Below are 18,583 nucleotides of genomic sequence, written 5' to 3' on the forward strand. Positions count from 1 at the left end.
TTTTTCAACAAAAATATTTTTTTTAGTTTTCATACAAAGTAATTCAAAAACTTCCTACTGTCTATATAACAAACGCCTTTATCCGTCCTTGCATTTTAAAATACGTAATCGTAGTTATATGACACACACTTCACTTGTAAGCTACTTCATGATATTTATCAATGAATTGGTTTGGCTAGGTTATAATATAGGGATGCGATATAAGGGACACATTTAACAAAAGTAATATTGTTTACTCCGAAAATATTCATTTTAGAACACGTTTCTTAGACATATTTAATTAATTTTCCTTAATGAATATAACCCTAGAGTTATAAGAAATCCCGAGCGCCCTGTAGGTATACTTAATAGAGATATGTCGCCGACGAATGCTACGCCCACAAGAGTTAAACATAATTTTGTTACCAACAGCGAAGAGAAATAATTAAAAAAACCAAGTAAATTTTCAGATAATTTTTATTAAATAATTTCGTTACTAATTTACGTACAAGTACATACAAACAAACCGTTGTTTTCATCACAATAACAATATCAATTTAAATACGTAATGCATCACAACACAAAATAAGTACACACTTAATTTACTCAAGCAAAATATTTAAATTTTAAAATTATAAAGATTAATTAGTCCCTAAATAACCAGACATTTGTCATTTTGGAGGATTTCTCTTAATGACGGGTCCAGGTAGTCCATAGGTGAAATATCTTTATATGGAACTTTCTGTCAAAATTTATTTAAGGTGGTGCTACTGTAGCAAGCGTATACATTTTATCTCTACCTTCCATAAATAAATATTATGCCAAATACAAATAACATCCTGCATAACACTAGCAGCTTTTGAACTATATTTATGAAATGAGCATTTTCCACCTAAATCTCCACATGAGATGTCTCACCTTTCGTCTAAGACCCCTCATGAACAATGGGATTTACAGTGCCACAAACGTAACTCACCCGGTTAGGTGAGGTTTTTATTTTGTCATATATTTTTTTGCAAAATGGCGACGCCTCGACGTTATTTCCTATTTTGGCCACCGGGTTAGAAAAGTTTGTGGCACTCTAAACGCATGTAACATCAAATCATAGGCAGAGAAGTAAATAGACAGATAGAAAGCATCCATCACATAATAAACAACAGAACTTGAAAACTGGACAAGATGGTTACACATTTGATGTTAAGTCGTGTATAGGTCTCGCCAAGCCTCAAAGCCGCTCCCACATATCCCACCCGGGTTTATTATTAGCTGCGCAGTTCGGCGTATTGCAATGTCAGAGTGGACTCGATGTTTGCCGCTTACTATGTAAATAATGGTCCAGCGTAAAGTTTTTGAATATCAAAATTGTATATCAAATCAGGTGTCTATTAACTTCTCTGTCTACGTATCAAATATGAAGTGCCAGTCAAAAGTATAAACCGAAGCATAAATGTGCTTGTTTGTCAAGTGTTTACGAAAAGTCAGACAGACGTTTTGGATATGTGTCTGGGTAAATTTTTGTCAAGATTTCATAATTCTTTGGCAGTTTTACATAATAAAAGATTACATACATTTTTATATACCTAATTACAACAACATATACCCCGTTTTCCTATGCATGTGCTGTATTATTCTAGTGTTATATTATTTTTGTTTTGAGTTTGCAATAATTTTTTGCGTTTAATATTTTTATGTTAGTAAAATAACATAATTGGATATTTCAAATTGATATTTTTTAAAGAGTTGAAAAGTACACTGTTGAGTTTAATAAACTTAACGATTTCTGAGTAACTTAATGATGGCGGCCTGAATTCAGGAGTACGCAACATACGAGTAGTATTCTAAATTTTTTACAGAAGTTTTTAGATTATCATAATGAGGACAATGGGGTATTCATTGTATACAGTATAAAAACCAACAATTTTGCATAAAACGGATTCGTAAAAATAAGTCTTAAATATGTTGCCATAATGTTCATCTAAAACATACCACACCAAATAAATAACGCGCCTAATTTTTGGTTCAACCAAAGCATAACAAAATATAAAAAATAGGAATCCATACATAGGCTAAAATCCAAATAAGTAAATGTGTGTAAAAACTAAGCGAAAATCTTAATTACGATCACAAAATCGACTTTATAAGTACTACGTACGAAATGCATTTTTTTTTGGATTTTTCACTTTTTTTTGGGAATGTTACATTTAAGTTATACATAAATATCACACTTCATTTATTCTAGAAGTTGTCATCATAGTCTTTTTTTACTGAAAATAAATTTGAATTTAGGAATTCTTACAAAAATTGCGTGTCTTAAAAGCCTTGAATAGTGTTATTTTCCCAGAGTTAGTCAGTGAATATTTAAAAAACACTACACGTGAAGTCAAATAAATATTCGTTTTATTTTATTACAAATATTTGACTTTAGTCTTCAAAAGTAGGCTTTAGGCTTCAAGGCTTTTTAGGTATTTGAAACTAACGATATTTTACTAAAATTATTTAGATCTTAATTGTACTTATAGAATGCAGTTCAATTGAAAAGTTATGTAAATCTACGAGAATATTTTAAAAACAATTAGCTTTCCAATACAGCCAGCCTTACAATATTTTTTCACATAGCAACACTCAAGGCACATTTTCACCTTGAACTTGTTAAAACTAGAATTTTTGGTGCCCAAAACTTTTAAACTACCGTGCATAACTATAATTCTAAATAAGCAAATAAATAGATGGATTTGAAATCTTTTTTGAAAATGCCATGCAGTGATTCGAGTATTTATTTTTCAACAATTTTTTTCAAGGAATGTTTTAAAAAATTGTGCGTTAATACTGCTTATAATTCGTAGTCATTATGAATGAATATTTACATTTATTTAAATGTTATTAATTATTATTTTATTTATGTTAAAAAGGATTGGATACATATTATATGGATTCAGATGAAGATTTACAATATAGATTTTTTTACAAATTAAGTATTTTTCTTAATTTAAGTACCTCATTTATTTGTTTTATATATAAATAAATTGGCAAACCGATTTACGTCTATACCTAATTGTCACCTTTATATATTTCGATTATTTACATGATACGCTTTTTATCATATAATAATAATAATTTTTAAAAATGATATTCTTAAAAAGATGTTGGGTCCACTGTAACATGCTATTAAATGTTGTAATATAATATGTAAAAAAATATAGAAACAATTAACATGCTACATAATTTAGAGTGGATACAAAGAAAAGTAAAAAGAGATATGAATTTGTTAGTTATGCAGCAGATATGGACACTTGATGGTGTATTGTTTCGTTTGGTAGATTAGTAATAGATTGCTTTACGGGTGTCTGTCTAATTCTTTGTATTCAAATTGAAATACATATTTTTAACAATTACAATAAACAGTATAATTTTCTTTTCTTTTGAAAGAAGAAGTCTGTCAGTAAGTACTGATTCTACCACGCGTTTGGAAAACAAAAGCATCAATCGAAGACGCAAGCATGTTCAAGAGAATTTTGAAAAATAAATTATTGTAACAATCATTTATTTACAAATTTACAGTTCATGCCTTGAATGCAGAAGAAAACAAATTGCTGCATAGCTTAATCTGTTATTTTTAAAGTCATGTTATGAAAGTTAAACTATATTAACATGTTATATAACAAAAAATTTATATCATGTTACATACATAGTGTGGACTCATCTTAATATATTTTAAGGTACACAATGTTACAATTATGGTAATAATTAAATAAATAAAATCACTACTAAATTTTAAAATTTACTTTGTTATCAAGATATATTGAAACTCTTTGTAAATTATACTAATAATTACGTGACTTCATTATATTTTTCGCCACATTTTCAGATTAAGAACTACAACAATATTACAGGTGTCACAAATTGATTTAAAAAAAAATATCTATATACATTAAACAGGTTGTCCTTAAAAATCAACGAGAGAATCGTAGTTACTACTCACTTTACTTTCCTTAAGTGACGGTAAACCTCCGGGTGTTCTTCACAAAGTACGACAGGATCGCGTGTTTTTGTTTTATTCTATGTTATACAAACATATGAGGGTTTCGTAAAGAACCCAAATACAAAAGCTCGCGATTTGTCCAGTTCACTTCACTCCACTTCACTTCACTTCCCACGATCATAGTTTATCGCTCGTCGCAAGTGAGACGAGGACTTACGCTCACTGGCCCGCAACTCATATGTCGACCTCGCAGATTTTCCTCTTCTGTGAGAAACCGAACTTGTCCTTTTTCATGATTTCCTGTTTCAAACTCATGTAGTGTTCTTTCCGGCAGAGAGCGAACTCCTGTAAAACAAAATTTTTTTTTTTTAACAAACTACAACATTATCCACACTAATATTTAAAAAATGGAAAGATTTTTATTTTTGTATGTAACATGTAATCAAACCACTTTAATTTTTTTTCACTAATAGCAAGCTGCAATAACAGTAACATGGGCTATATTTTACTACATACACGTGAATGGGAACTTCGAGCAAAACCGCGAGTATCTGCTAGTATTTTAAGTTTAAGTGTACCAACAAAATGTAATTAATGTGAACCCATTAATATTTATGAATTCTATTATTAACAACTTTAAATTATGTCAAATTGTTATGTAAGATGTTATTTAATGTGGTATCACCCTAATTTATTTTAAATTAAAGTATGTATATTCCATTGAAATTTTTAGGGTACATTTTAATACACATTTATTAAAAGAAAAAAGATGGTGACATCGCTTACCCAGTATCCAAAAGGTATCTGACTCTTGGAAGCGTTGACAATGGACCATAGACACCAGAGTAGATGCGTGACCAGAGTGAACCCCTCCACTTCGTTGAGCAGCTGGTTTATCTCGTCTATGGACGGATCGTGCACGTGGTTCTTATCCTCCGAGAGATTGGTGTGGTAATGCTTTAGGTACTCCTTGATGAATATCTCCTGAAAATTTACAAACTTTTATGAAAAAGATCTTAAACATTAAAAATATGCTATTGTTTTTTATTTCTTTGGATCATGAAAAAATATCAGATTATATTTACACTATGGCATGTTTTTGCGCATTTTTGCACACTGTAGAATATTTATTAAATTGAGATTCTTTTTTTCATGGAAAATAAAGTTACTGTTTTTTATATTTACTGCGATAGATGGTGGACTAAGACTGAAATATCTAAATAAAAAAAAAATTAAAAAAATGCATAAAAACCTCTGTGAAATTTAACATATATGTACACAGATAACTTTATGGTGAACTAAAAATTATAAAATAAATTTGCCATATCTTCTTGACTATAATCATGCTTATTCGGAAGAATAGAATTAAGTGTAGACTAGAATACGTTTGTATCTATGTTAAAAAAATCCTTAAAGTAGTAAATTCCATTATTATAACGTACGAGTACATATATTTTATTACTTTTTAGCTAGATGCGCTGTCGATGTGAAACGCATTTAGTTTAAAACAACGCGTAATATCGCGTTATTCTGAATATTATAGTAAAAACGTAAGAAAACTAATCATTAGAGTAATCAATAAAGTGCAGGTAATTTTTTATCATTTAAAAAACGTGTCGAGAGATTGCAACCCGTAAAATAGATCCGGTATTACATGTTTATCAGTTTAATTACCAAAATGAGTCGTGTTTTGTAGTTTTGTAATATTATTATCAAATTCTGACTATAATTACTATCGATTAGAAATAAATAAAGTATATAAAATAATAACAAAAATACTAATAAAATATCACTGTAGTAATTTTTGAAAATATATTTTTGACAAATCCAACCGGATCCATGCAGATTGCAATCCCTCAAAACAACGTTTGCAAATTGTTTTTAAAAAGTCTATAAAATAAAATTATAAACTTAGATCCTCCTTGTAAATCCATCCCGAAGATAACCGCCATGTAACCATAGACATCGTGACATTTTCCCCGTTATGTCTATGCTCTATGGTTTGCCCTATGGTCCAAACTGGCAGCCATTTTTAGCAGGAGCTAAAAACCAAGCATAAACAAACACAAGCTGCGTAGAGGTTGATTTTCGCGCCTTTTTATTAGTCATGTCAACTTTACAATGCCTTTTATTTAATAATGTGGCACATTTTAAAATTATAAAAAGAAAAATTGAAACATTTTGACATAACTAACATGGTTATAATTTTAAATTTATTAAATCAATGTTTATGAAGGTACAGCGCGAACATATAAATTATTATTAAGTGATTTCATGTTATTCCCAAATTAGAACCTCTTTCAAAGACCATTTCGAAAATTTAAATATGTATTTTTTTAACCTAACACGGTTATTTTTGTAGTGCACATTTATGGTGCTTGTTTATTGTCTATGAATGTCTGAAAGATGATATATTCTGTGGGACGTCACATTTCGTTTCATGGACACTATATACAAGCACAATATTATGACTGTTCTGAATAATCAGTTTTAAATAATATATGTATGGTATTCTCAAAATTGTCAAATAAAATATGTGAATGACTTCATTTAATTTTCTATCTTTTTCTCATAGAGATGATAGAGAAAGAGAAAAAACGTAACGTAACGTAAATGTGGCGTTTGACAGAGGTTCTATGTAAAATGGAAATGATTACGAACCTCGCCGCGTAACGGCGTACGGACCATCCGTTCTGAAACTTTAAAAAACATGATCAAAGCACGGCGGAGACGAGCCATTTTGTATTAAAAAAAATCATAGAAAATAATCAAAAATTCCTAGAAGGGCAGTGGCATGCACAAGATATCATATATATTGACCAGGGTAAGTCAAATAGTTAAGGGAAAACAGACAAATCATACACCAAAAAATACAAAAATAAAATTACATTGATGATTGATGGCACACTTAAAAGAGTACCCTAGGTATAAGGTTTCGTTTTTTTTGTACGACTTTAATACTAAAAGTATGTAAAATGGATGTATTGATCTTACAGTAAAGCCAGTGGTTTTTGGTTTAAGTTCTTTAAACTAAATTATTCTGCCATTAAGATGCATGCATGTAACTGACAGACTGAGAATAAGTTACAGTGTTTTTCATCCAAAACTGTTCAGCCATTACTGCGTAATTGAATTTTCACATTATATCATTAGTGGTAGTGATTTACAGATGATTACAACCAAAATTATTACGAGATTACCCTAAATGTCTATATAGACAATGTCCAAAAGTGAATATTTTTATAACAATCACATTATTATAAAAAAAAATACAAAATAGCTCGTTACAAACGCCAAGAGAAGTAGTATAAGGTCTTCTCTAATATCCTTATAAAGCTATTCCAAGCCAGAATGTCAGAATTGTAATATGTGACACTTGTTAGTAAAATGATATAAAAAAATGACGTCACCAGCACACATCAAGTGAAAAAAGTAAAAATGATTATTGCGTGTTTATTATGTGAGCTTAGCTTAAGCTTCACAGATAATATTTTGTCACAAATGTTATTCAAGATTTATGTGACGTCACAGAACACGAGACTACCTTCATTTTACTTTATCATCCATACAAATTAAATAGTTTAATATTTCGTATATGAAATAAAATAATGTTATGATAAATTGAAAACAATTTCAAGATTACATTACTCTATATTCATTATTATATTTAAATGCAAATTAAAATAGTTAATTTCAGCCAAGGCCTGGTATAAATCAATTGACGGCCAATAACTACCACAGAAACGAGGCGAAGCACGCTATTTCTAAGGTATTTTAAAAACGCTCCAGTAGGCGCCGTCAATTGCTATTTCGACCGACATTTGTGTACCTACTTGTATACTTCTTAATTTACAAGTAATAAAAAACATCATCGTAGCTAGCATATTCCTCGCTAGCATAAAAAACTGTGCAGCAAAATTTCATTGGAAATAATTAGATATTATTAAAGTATTGAAGTTTTACTTCTAGTGAAGTTAGATGTTGATATTGTGCCAATTGTGGACATGTGAAACAAGTGTGTTACCTTTTGTTCCAATGTGGGTAGATTGTCCAGATTTTCATAATAGAACGGGTGCTTCGGGTTGGTATAATCGTACGCCCATTCTTGGAAATGGTTGGCAATGTCGAACCCTCTGTGGTTGTAGGCGCAGTACTCGAAGTCTATCAACACCAGTCTGGGTTCTCCCGTGTCAGATATCTGACTGGTGATCGAGTCTGACGTGTTTTGGTCATCGAACTGCGTCATAACGTATTTGGAGGTCTTTGAGTCATAGTTGACGTAGTCATCGTCCTCCGTGGGTTGGATTTCGTCCTCGAGTAACAAAATATTTCCTGGGAACAAGAAAACATATTAACTGCATGTCAGCATGTATTTTGTCAATTACAGTTGTACTAATCATCATGATCTAAATTATAAATAAAATATATAATATAATATAATAAATATTTAGCAAGAAAAGACCAAGTTAGGTTAGGTAAGGTTAAAATCCACGATCGGTGTTGAGTTGATTATTGTGGTTTGATGATGATGGTAAAAGACTATCGACTTACCTTCTTGCAAGTCATTATGGCAGAACACCACTGGAGAATCCATAGAGGATACAAACTTCTTCAGCCACTCTAGCTCCTTTTCGAAGTCTATGGGTTTCAGCTGTTTTATTATATTCTGTTCCTCAACCGTCTGTGAGATAAAAGAGTTTTGAGTTAAGATAAATGTTGGGTTAGGTTAGGTTTTAAAATGTTTGTCATGACAATTGTATTGGACGACATGATTTAATAAGAATAATGTAATACGTGAATGCGAAAGTTTGGATGAATTGTTGAATGTTATTAGCTCAATTGTACCAGAAAGGTTGAACAGATCTGGATAAAAGTTGGCACAGAAATAGATTGTCGAGATTGGCTTTCTTTCTTGCTATCCCCAGCATTCCCAATTCCTAAATCATCTCAGACAATACTCATAATTTTTCAACAAACTGAATTACATCAAAACTGCCTGATTTGGTGAGTTTCTACTACCGTGTTTCGACAAAACCAAAATTTGCCCAAACCACAGGAAACACGAGACACTAGAGTCTGTTTATGCAGTGGAGGACTCAAGTTAAGCGGTTTGCTTACTTAATACTTATTAATTAATGTTAATACCAAAGCTGCCAATGATACCAATTTATTATTACTAATGCTGCCAATACTACCAATTGATTTCTACCACACCTTTCCAACAGCGTTGGGTGCCAATCTCTCGTCGCGCGCGGTCTTCATCCACTTGCCCATGGTCTTCCACAGCCAGTTGGGCTCCTTTGACAGCGGCACGTCCATAGAGTGTATGGCCGCCATTTTTTCAGCTATTTTCATAGATATCGCTGGCTCTGACAGCTCTTTTGTGATGAGTGATCGTGCCTGGAATATGTGAAACGGTTTTAAGCCTGGCTACCAAAAAATAATATGTTTTTTCAGCGTTTGAATGTCATTATTTGTCAGGCTTACAGCTTAAATCGTTTGGAACTTGTACGGCAACATGAATTTTTTTTTTTTTATTCTTTACAAGTTTGCCCTTGACTACAATCTCACCTGATGGTAAGTGACGATGCAATCTAAGATGGAAGCGGGCTAACTTGTTAGGAGGAGGATGAAAATCCAAATCCCTTTCGGTTTCTACACGGCATCGTACCGGAACGCTAAATCGCTTGGCGGTACGTATTTGCCGGTAGGGTGGTAACTAGCCAGCCAGACCTGGACGAATTAAGAAAATCTCAATCTGCCCAACCGGGGATCGAACCCAGGACCTCCGTCTTGTAAATCCATCGCGCATACCACTGCGCCACGGAGGCCGTCAAAATTCCCGTGAAATTGTATTATTACATTCGTAAAAATCGTGGTAAATAGACAAATATCTAAGCATTCCATGGATTCACTGTGCACGAAACTTGTGACCTGGATCACAGGTTATCAGGGTCGGAGTAACGTAATGTTATTATTTTCCGGATTTCCTATTACATTTGTTCCTAATTCCGCTGGCAGGCTATATACTCGTCCATGGCGCGCCCGGCGTGACTTGCCTGTTTATCCGGAGTCAGACGTACACAATGAGCAGCACAACTCACCGGTATGTACTCTTCGATCCTCCCTCCGGAGAACACGCCGTGCAGCTTGGGCCCCAGCCGCCGCTCCGACAGCAGCGTGAATATCACCGACTCCGTCACGATGGCGTCCATGGCGCGCTCGCCGTGCACCTGGCCGTATATCCGCAGGAGCACCTACACATAACCAGAAAATAACAAACTTTAATGAACAGAGAAAAAACAAGAGTTCCTTAGACCACACGAATAAATCAAGACTTGAAAAATAAAATAATAAATGAAAGAGAAACTTAAAAAGCGGTTAATAGCGCCATCTCTGGTGTCGGACTTGCATTACTTCACAAGCTCCTACTAGTTAGTTCACAATTATGCCGTTAAAAGATTAAACGAATTCAGCGCTGGTCTTACTTGTAACTTACTTTTAAAACGTCATTTCGATTACACACTGGCGTAGTAGTGATAGAGCACCGCTGTAGACAAGCATAGACGGTACCTTCTTTGGCTCGTCCATGGAGAAGGAGTGCGAGCTGAGCATGTGTTTCTTGTTGTCGTCTGCCTCCGGCGAGCTGTCGCGCGCGTACCCGCCCAGCTTGCTGAGGTCGGACGGCAGCGCCACGTAGTAGATGAAGTGATAGAGCACCGCTGTAGACAAGCATAGACGGTACCTTCTTTGGCTCGTCCATGGAGAAGGAGTGCGAGCTGAGCATGTGTTTCTTGTTGTCGTCTGCCTCCGGCGAGCTGTCGCGCGCGTACCCGCCCAGCTTGCTGAGGTCGGACGGCAGCGCCACGTAGTAGATGAAGTGATAGAGCACCGCTGTAGACAAGCATAGACGGTACCTTCTTTGGCTCGTCCATGGAGAAGGAGTGCGAGCTGAGCATGTGTTTCTTGTTGTCGTCTGCCTCCGGCGAGCTGTCGCGCGCGTACCCGCCCAGCTTGCTGAGGTCGGACGGCAGCGCCACGTAGTAGATGAAGTGATAGAGCACCGCTGTAGACAAGCATAGACGGTACCTTCTTTGGCTCGTCCATGGAGAAGGAGTGCGAGCTGAGCATGTGTTTCTTGTTGTCGTCTGCCTCCGGCGAGCTGTCGCGCGCGTACCCGCCCAGCTTGCTGAGGTCGGACGGCAGCGCCACGTAGTAGATGAAGTGATAGAGCACCGCTGTAGACAAGCATAGACGGTACCTTCTTTGGCTCGTCCATGGAGAAGGAGTGCGAGCTGAGCATGTGTTTCTTGTTGTCGTCTGCCTCCGGCGAGCTGTCGCGCGCGTACCTGCTCAGCTTGCTGAGGTCGGACGGCAGCGCCACGTAGTAGATGAAGTGATAGAGCACCGCTGTAGACAAGCATAGACGGTACCTTCTTTGGCTCGTCCATGGAGAAGGAGTGCGAGCTGAGCATGTGTTTCTTGTTGTCGTCTGCCTCCGGCGAGCTGTCGCGCGCGTACCCGCCCAGCTTGCTGAGGTCGGACGGCAGCGCCACGTAGTAGATGAAGTGATAGAGCACCGCTGTAGACAAGCATAGACGGTACCTTCTTTGGCTCGTCCATGGAGAAGGAGTGCGAGCTGAGCATGTGTTTCTTGTTGTCGTCTGCCTCCGGCGAGCTGTCGCGCGCGTACCCGCCCAGCTTGCTGAGGTCGGACGGCAGCGCCACGTAGTAGATGAAGTGATAGAGCACCGCTGTAGACAAGCATAGACGGTACCTTCTTTGGCTCGTCCATGGAGAAGGAGTGCGAGCTGAGCATGTGTTTCTTGTTGTCGTCTGCCTCCGGCGAGCTGTCGCGCGCGTACCCGCCCAGCTTGCTGAGGTCGGACGGCAGCGCCACGTAGTAGATGAAGTGATAGAGCACCGCTGTAGACAAGCATAGACGGTACCTTCTTTGGCTCGTCCATGGAGAAGGAGTACGAGCTGAGCATGTGTTTCTTGTTGTCGTCTGCCTCCGGCGAGCTGTCGCGCGCGTACCCGCCCAGCTTGCTGAGGTCGGACGGCAGCGCCACGTAGTAGATGAAGTGATAGAGCACCGCTGTAGACAAGCATAGACGGTACCTTCTTTGGCTCGTCCATGGAGAAGGAGTGCGAGCTGAGCATGTGTTTCTTGTTGTCGTCTGCCTCCGGCGAGCTGTCGCGCGCGTACCCGCCCAGCTTGCTGAGGTCGGACGGCAGCGCCACGTAGTAGATGAAGTGATAGAGCACCGCTGTAGACAAGCATAGACGGTACCTTCTTTGGCTCGTCCATGGAGAAGGAGTGCGAGCTGAGCATGTGTTTCTTGTTGTCGTCTGCCTCCGGCGAGCTGTCGCGCGCGTACCCGCCCAGCTTGCTGAGGTCGGACGGCAGCGCCACGTAGTAGATGAAGTTTGATAGACCACCGCTGAAAACGAATATTTCAACTGCCAGGCTACACTTAATTTTTTTTACTTTTTTACAGTTTTACTAGCAGGCACCCGCGACATCGTCCGCATCGTAATCTTGAATTTATTTTTATATTAAAATACTAAATATAGTTCTTAAATTACATTGTCTATTAATGAAAACTGCATTAATATCCGTTGCGTATTTAAAAAGATCGGAGAGACTTTGTTTATACTATGTGTTTATTTACAATGTATATTGTACGAGTATTAATCTTCTTCTTCTCTATCGTTACACTCTTGACAGAGTGGTCGTGGTCGTGGTCGTCATTTGGATGTGGTGGCAATCCTCACTATCCGTCGCCATTTCTCCCGTAGAGTGGGTCTCCTAGCACATTCGCGGAGCCTTAATCTCACACACAAGCAAGATTCTGCTGCATATTTTAAACGAGAGATTGAAGGCTTATTTATCGAAGAAGATTGCTCCTGAGTAAGCTGGCTTTGTAAAAGGAAAGGGTACTCGCGAACAGATCTTGAATGTACGCCAAATTATTGCAAAGGCCAGAGAGTTTAAGAAGCCGACCTATAGGTATTTGCTTCGAAGATTTCTCAAAGGCATTCGACTCAGTAAGTTGGCCAGTACTTTGGGAGACCCACTTGGCTATGTGAATAACAATACATATCGTTCACCTTCTTAGGAGACTCTATGAAGAAGGTACAGCTTCGGTGAGAACAGACGACGTGTTGTCGAGTCATTTTCATCCTAGTGCCGGAGTTCGTCAAAGTTGCATCTTATCACCACTTTTGTTCAATATCTATACGGAACTCATTATGTCAAACGGAATTATTACTGAGTACGAGTATATTGTGTTTATAAATTACAGCATCTCGAAAACGAATGAGCTGAGTTTGAAAAGATTTAGTATTTAGATAAAATTTCGCTTCTTAAATAAGTAGATCTTTGAAGACACAATAAAATAGAACGAAGGATTTTTTTAACAAACTGCATTTTTTTTATTGAGTAATTGTTCAATTACAATTACAAGATGAGTGAAGGATTACAAGACGCTTTGTATTTCAAAATATAATAATAATAATAATAATAAAACTCATTTATTCAGCTTAAGACTGGACAGAAATAGTTAAAACTAAATTAACTTAAAAATTAAGATAATTATAACTAAACAAAAAACACGACTGCACTTCTGGGCAAATAGTGCCTCCCATATAACAATTTATTAAAGAAAGTACGACCACGACCACTCTGTCAAGAGTGTAACGACAAAGAAGAAGATTAAAGAAAGTACTAACGAGTAAGATGATAGACGTAAAACTGCTACAAAGATGTCGCAAAAAAAATCACCGATTTCCCGTCTAGATATATATACATTAAAGCAAGCTGTGAGCAAAAGCTAGTTATTCAAAATATCATCACTTCCGCATTAATGTTTGGTGAACAAATAAAAAAAAACAAGTATAAATTACGAAGTTTCAACGTTAATTTACAAATTAAGATCGCAGTTCTCAACTCCGTCGTACATTCCAAATGGGGCAGTGGAAAATTACGCACGATAATGGTTTTACTTATTTGTCTCGCCACTCGATCGCACCTAAGCGGTCTGGTCATTTACCGAGCCGTCACATTGTTGACATATCTCAAGTTGACATTAGGAGTACAACGTGACATGTTGTGACATGTCACACTACAAACATATCTAGTGTTTTAGTAATGTAAACATTTTATGATATATCTTATCTTGTTGAAAGCTGTACAGTTATTTTTAATATTAGCCATGTTTAAATACTAACATGACTATCTCCTTTACCTCCAACAAAGAGAAAAATCTGATAAGGCAGGACAGTACAGTGTTTTTTTGTTCACAATATGGCTTTGCAATACATTTTTTTTACAGTACAGTCTTGGCTACTAAACATAAGGGAGTGGACTGGCATAAAGACAGTCGAAGAACTTTTCCGCCTAGCCACGGACAAAGAAAAAGTTTAGTAGTTTAGAAAGCTGACCGCCGACCTTCAGTAATGGAGAGGCACTCTTAAGAAGAAGAATAAATTTTTGGGGCGAAAGTAGTCAAAATATAGTCCATCATCCATTGTTGGCAGTCAGACGCCAAAGTGGCAAGGGGTTTAACCGTAGTTCCCGTTCCCGTGGGAATACGGGGATAAAAGGGAATGATGGACACAGGAGAATCCCTTTACCATCAGGGATAATGAAATGCTCTTATGGTGAAAGAATTTTTCCGTAATCGTTCCAGTAGTTTCCTGTTCAATGTAAACAAACAATCAAATATTTCATGTTTATAAAAATATGTAAAGGTTATATTTTGAATTTCAAGATAGTAATTTAAAATTCATTGGCCATCCAGTGGGTAACAAATGGAAAAAATCATAAAGGTATTGATCGGTACTGATGAGCACACTCGTATGTTACCTGCAAAAGGTAATGTATTATGTATGGTGCAAGTCATAAAACTATAATAATTGTAGACAGAATACCTCAATAGTTTTTTTTTTAATAATTCTTAGAAGAAAGCACATTTCAGTACTTCACAGCCCTACCAAGGATACGAACCTAGAACCAAATATGTAACTGAATTGTAGGCTGATAAAATTTGATTCAGAGTAACTACAGTTCAATGGACTCTAGTGCATTGACATTGCGACCTTTTCCTAATCTACAAACTGCAGTGCATTTATTTTGCATTGCAATGTTTGCTGCATACTGCATTGTTTTATGATATCACCAATCCAGCCAGAGAGATGTATATGTATTATTTTTTGGATGTAAATTGAATATTTTCGTTGACAGAGTCAAACAACCATACCCAACCCAACATTATCCACCAATGCCTCTAAATAGAGTCTCAATATCTCAACGGTAAAAGCGGTCGGACTCATCGCCGAGGGGTGGTGGTTCGATCCCCGCCTCGTTAATCTATTATCGTACCCACTACTAATACAGTCTTTCCCGACTAGTTGGAGGAGAATGAAAATATTGGTCATATTAAAAAAAGGCAAATTTTCCTAAAAAAAAAAAAATGACCACCAATCCTCATTGTAGAGTTGTGGTTCTAAGCTCTATATCTCTTTCCAGTGAACCTACGTACCTACCAACGCCCTCCGAATCGGAGGCTGAGGTCATATCCACTGGGCTATCACGGTAGATATTTCAAACATACGCACGTTAATTTATAATACGCAGTAAGGATTAAAATCGCTTCCAAAGTACTAACACTTGGACCAAACCTTGAAGCGATAAAGTGTCCAAGGTCGTACAGTGTTTACATTTTTTACATTATCCTTTACGTGGAGATATGATGACCTACAATGTCGTCGAAGTATTCAGTTTTATGTTTATTATTAACTAGCTGAAGCCGCGCGGTTTCACCGGCGTGGTTCCCGTTCCCGTAGGAATACAGGGATAATATATAGCCTATAGCCTTCCTCGATTAATGGGGTATCTAACACTCAAAGAATTTTTCAAATCGAACCAGTAGTTTCTGAGATTAGCGCGTTCGATCAAACAAACAAACAAACTCTTCAGCTTTATAATGTTAGTATAGATTCGAACCCAGACAGTCCGTAGCTATCCCACAAAGCAATTTATTAAAAAAAAATCCATTTTGTGTGGTGGCCATTTTTGGTTTGAAATTTATCATAGTGTCAAGTCCTTTCATTTGATACCCATATTTAGGATGTTGTGATAAATATTGCAATCCGCTATTCTGTGACAGCGGCCATCTTGGACAGATTTTCATCAAACATAGCTAAAAACACAAAATCAAACAAAATCAAAATCGGTCGTCCGACCGATGCCAAAGACAGACAGATAACTTCAAACTTGTCTTTTCTGCGTCAGGGGTTAAAAAATCTAATGACAAAAGATGATAGAACATACTTGATCCTCTTGAAGTCCAGGTCGTTAGGGTCCACGGACTTCCAGGCGCCGTGCAGGTAGTTTCTGCATATCCTGGCCGCCACCTCACGCATCTCCTCCTCCGTGCCGCACATTTGTAGTTTCTGGAACATTACGTCTCTTTTGTTACCCTGAACAGTGGCGTGTATGTTGAACTACCCATCGATATAAATCGGTAGATGGGCACCTACGTATTAAAGAACGTACAATGTTATGTCATTACTCAAAGAAGTGCACGCACATCTTATTTTGTGTGTAGTGAGTGGACGTGGACTTTTAGGGGCCCATCTACAATCGATGGAACTACCGACATCTATAATTCAATACTAAATACATAAATTTAGTCTGTTTTTCCGGGCTTCTACTGGAAGATAGAGGTTACTGAGAGAGTTTTTATCCCGGAAAATTTCGTTTCCGCGGTGTTTATGATAAACTAAATTTCATTAATCGAAATGAAATCCTCTGTCTATACCGGTCATGAATACCTTTCAGATAATGAATTTATGCATATAATATAGACGGCACGGCACTAAGTAGTCATATGTCGTGCAGGACTCCATCCGTGATAGTAGAGGGCATCGGTGAGATAAACTCTACTATCACATAACTCCGCTAGCAACGGCACATCTAAGGACTCTGTCGTATTGGCAAGTATTCCATTTCTCAGACAGGAGGCATTGTCCCGGATCTGTAGCGTTGTATTGTATTGTACCAATACATTGCGCCTACTGGTAACGAGGCCACAGACGTTCAAATATACAGCGCTGACTATAGAGCGCGAAGGGATATGAGCGATCGAAATCACACCAATAACCATATTTCGACATTTTTTTTCACTTCCCTACGCGCGCTGCAGGCTACGCTACCGACTGAATTCTCAGTCTGGCTTGAGTAAGATTATGTACAAGTATGGTAACTCATAGGCGACGGCATATTTCAAAAATCCAGACCCTCATCCGTCAAAATATTAAATATTTTATTTTTTATATACATAGTTTACTAAGTTTAGTAATATTTTTATTGTCATAAAATCACTTTACCTATTCGTAATACGCATTTCAGAACATGCACACAATGGCTTTACGACCACGTTGTTCAGTTTATCTTAATCCGCCTCAATGGAACTTATCGTTAACAACAGCGTGTAATATACATCAATGATAACATGATAAATTGATAACACAACAAACAGCCTATTGATACCCCACGCCCACCTTACGAAATATTCGATTTTATCACCAAGAATGATTCAACATTTCGATATCTTCAATTAGTAGGTACCTTATACTTTTAATAGTATCATTAAAAAAAATTCAACCGACTTGATAAATACACACAGACATGTATTACATTAAAAAGTAAAAAAAAATATGTCGTATCTTTAGGTACTCGTTATATTATAGTATATCGTTATAGTATAGTACTCGTATATATTCGTATCTTTAGGTACTCGTTATATTTTAAGTTCAAAATAACCGTTAAAATAGTGATTAAATAACAAAAACTCCGACAGAGCTAAATTTTGGTAGAGACCTTGATGTACACCAATAAAATAGTCCCTGAAGTCACAATCGATCTTGGGTGCTAAAAAAAAATTCAGGTAAAAGACTGATATATTCTGTTTTTTGAATTTTTATCAAAAATAAAGCTCAGACAAAATTTGCGAAAACTAAAATTGTTTAGAAATGTGATCCATATACATTTCCAGTGTATTATTTAAGATATTTCCATTCAAAATTCAGAACAAATTTCCTCTTCACGACGATCATCATATTGGGCTATTGCGATAGCCCATCGTGTAGCACCAGCATTAGATATGGTTTGAAATAGGCGCGTGTCAAAATTTCCACAGCTGATATCTACTTGTTACAATAAAATATAATTTATTGCGTTAATAGTTGGCACGCGCTTTACGATAAGATGTTAATCCTAGCTTGGGCTATTGGCTGATAAACATATTTACTTAATTGTAAACTTATAAATCCAAATAGTGGCCATAAAATGTATTATAACCCTTTATTGTGACAATTTGTTGAATTGTGTAGCTAGGCCATAAACGCATGAATTCATGGTCAAATGATTACCTACATGAGAGATTAGTAAGGATTTTTTCAAAACACATTTGCTCGTAAGTGTCTCTTATTTTACCAATTTCAATATCGTAATGTATCTCATTACTCACATGTGCCGTAATGTAATGTAAAATGCACGGTTTAAAAACGAACGGTACTTTTTTAAATCTTAGCAAAACAAAAAAAAGCTGGTGCACG

At 36.5% G+C, this 18,583-nt stretch overlaps 1 protein-coding gene across 10 annotated transcripts in view; it reads right to left on the reverse strand.

The window, feature by feature from the left end:
• Window positions 1-438: 438 nt before the first annotated feature.
• LOC112049638 (choline/ethanolamine kinase) overlaps window positions 439-18,583 on the reverse strand; it is a 35,949-nt gene continuing 17,804 nt past the window's right edge. For 3 of the 10 annotated variants that reach the window (XR_008251062.1, XR_008251061.1, XR_008251063.1), the window contains exons 2-6: window positions 16,296-16,417; window positions 10,532-12,402; window positions 10,063-10,215; window positions 9,173-9,358; window positions 8,510-8,639 (exon numbers count right to left, since the gene is read on the reverse strand). Coding sequence is in view for 6 of the 10 variants with exons in the window: in XM_052883231.1 (XP_052739191.1) it covers window positions 4,193-4,303; window positions 4,745-4,942; window positions 7,983-8,290; window positions 8,510-8,639; window positions 9,173-9,358; window positions 10,063-10,215; window positions 10,532-11,089 (1,644 nt within the window). In the remaining 4 variants the exon portion in view is untranslated. Of the gene's footprint in view, window positions 4,304-4,744; window positions 6,658-7,982; window positions 8,291-8,509; window positions 8,640-9,172; window positions 9,359-10,062; window positions 10,216-10,531; window positions 12,403-16,295; window positions 16,418-18,583 lie in introns of those variants that run through there. The other 7 variants (XM_024087609.2, XM_052883231.1, XM_052883233.1 and 4 more) reach the window with 7 other exon arrangements.

Source organism: Bicyclus anynana, chromosome 8, assembly GCF_947172395.1.
Source record: "Bicyclus anynana chromosome 8, ilBicAnyn1.1, whole genome shotgun sequence".
Lineage (NCBI taxonomy): Eukaryota > Metazoa > Arthropoda > Insecta > Lepidoptera > Nymphalidae > Bicyclus > Bicyclus anynana.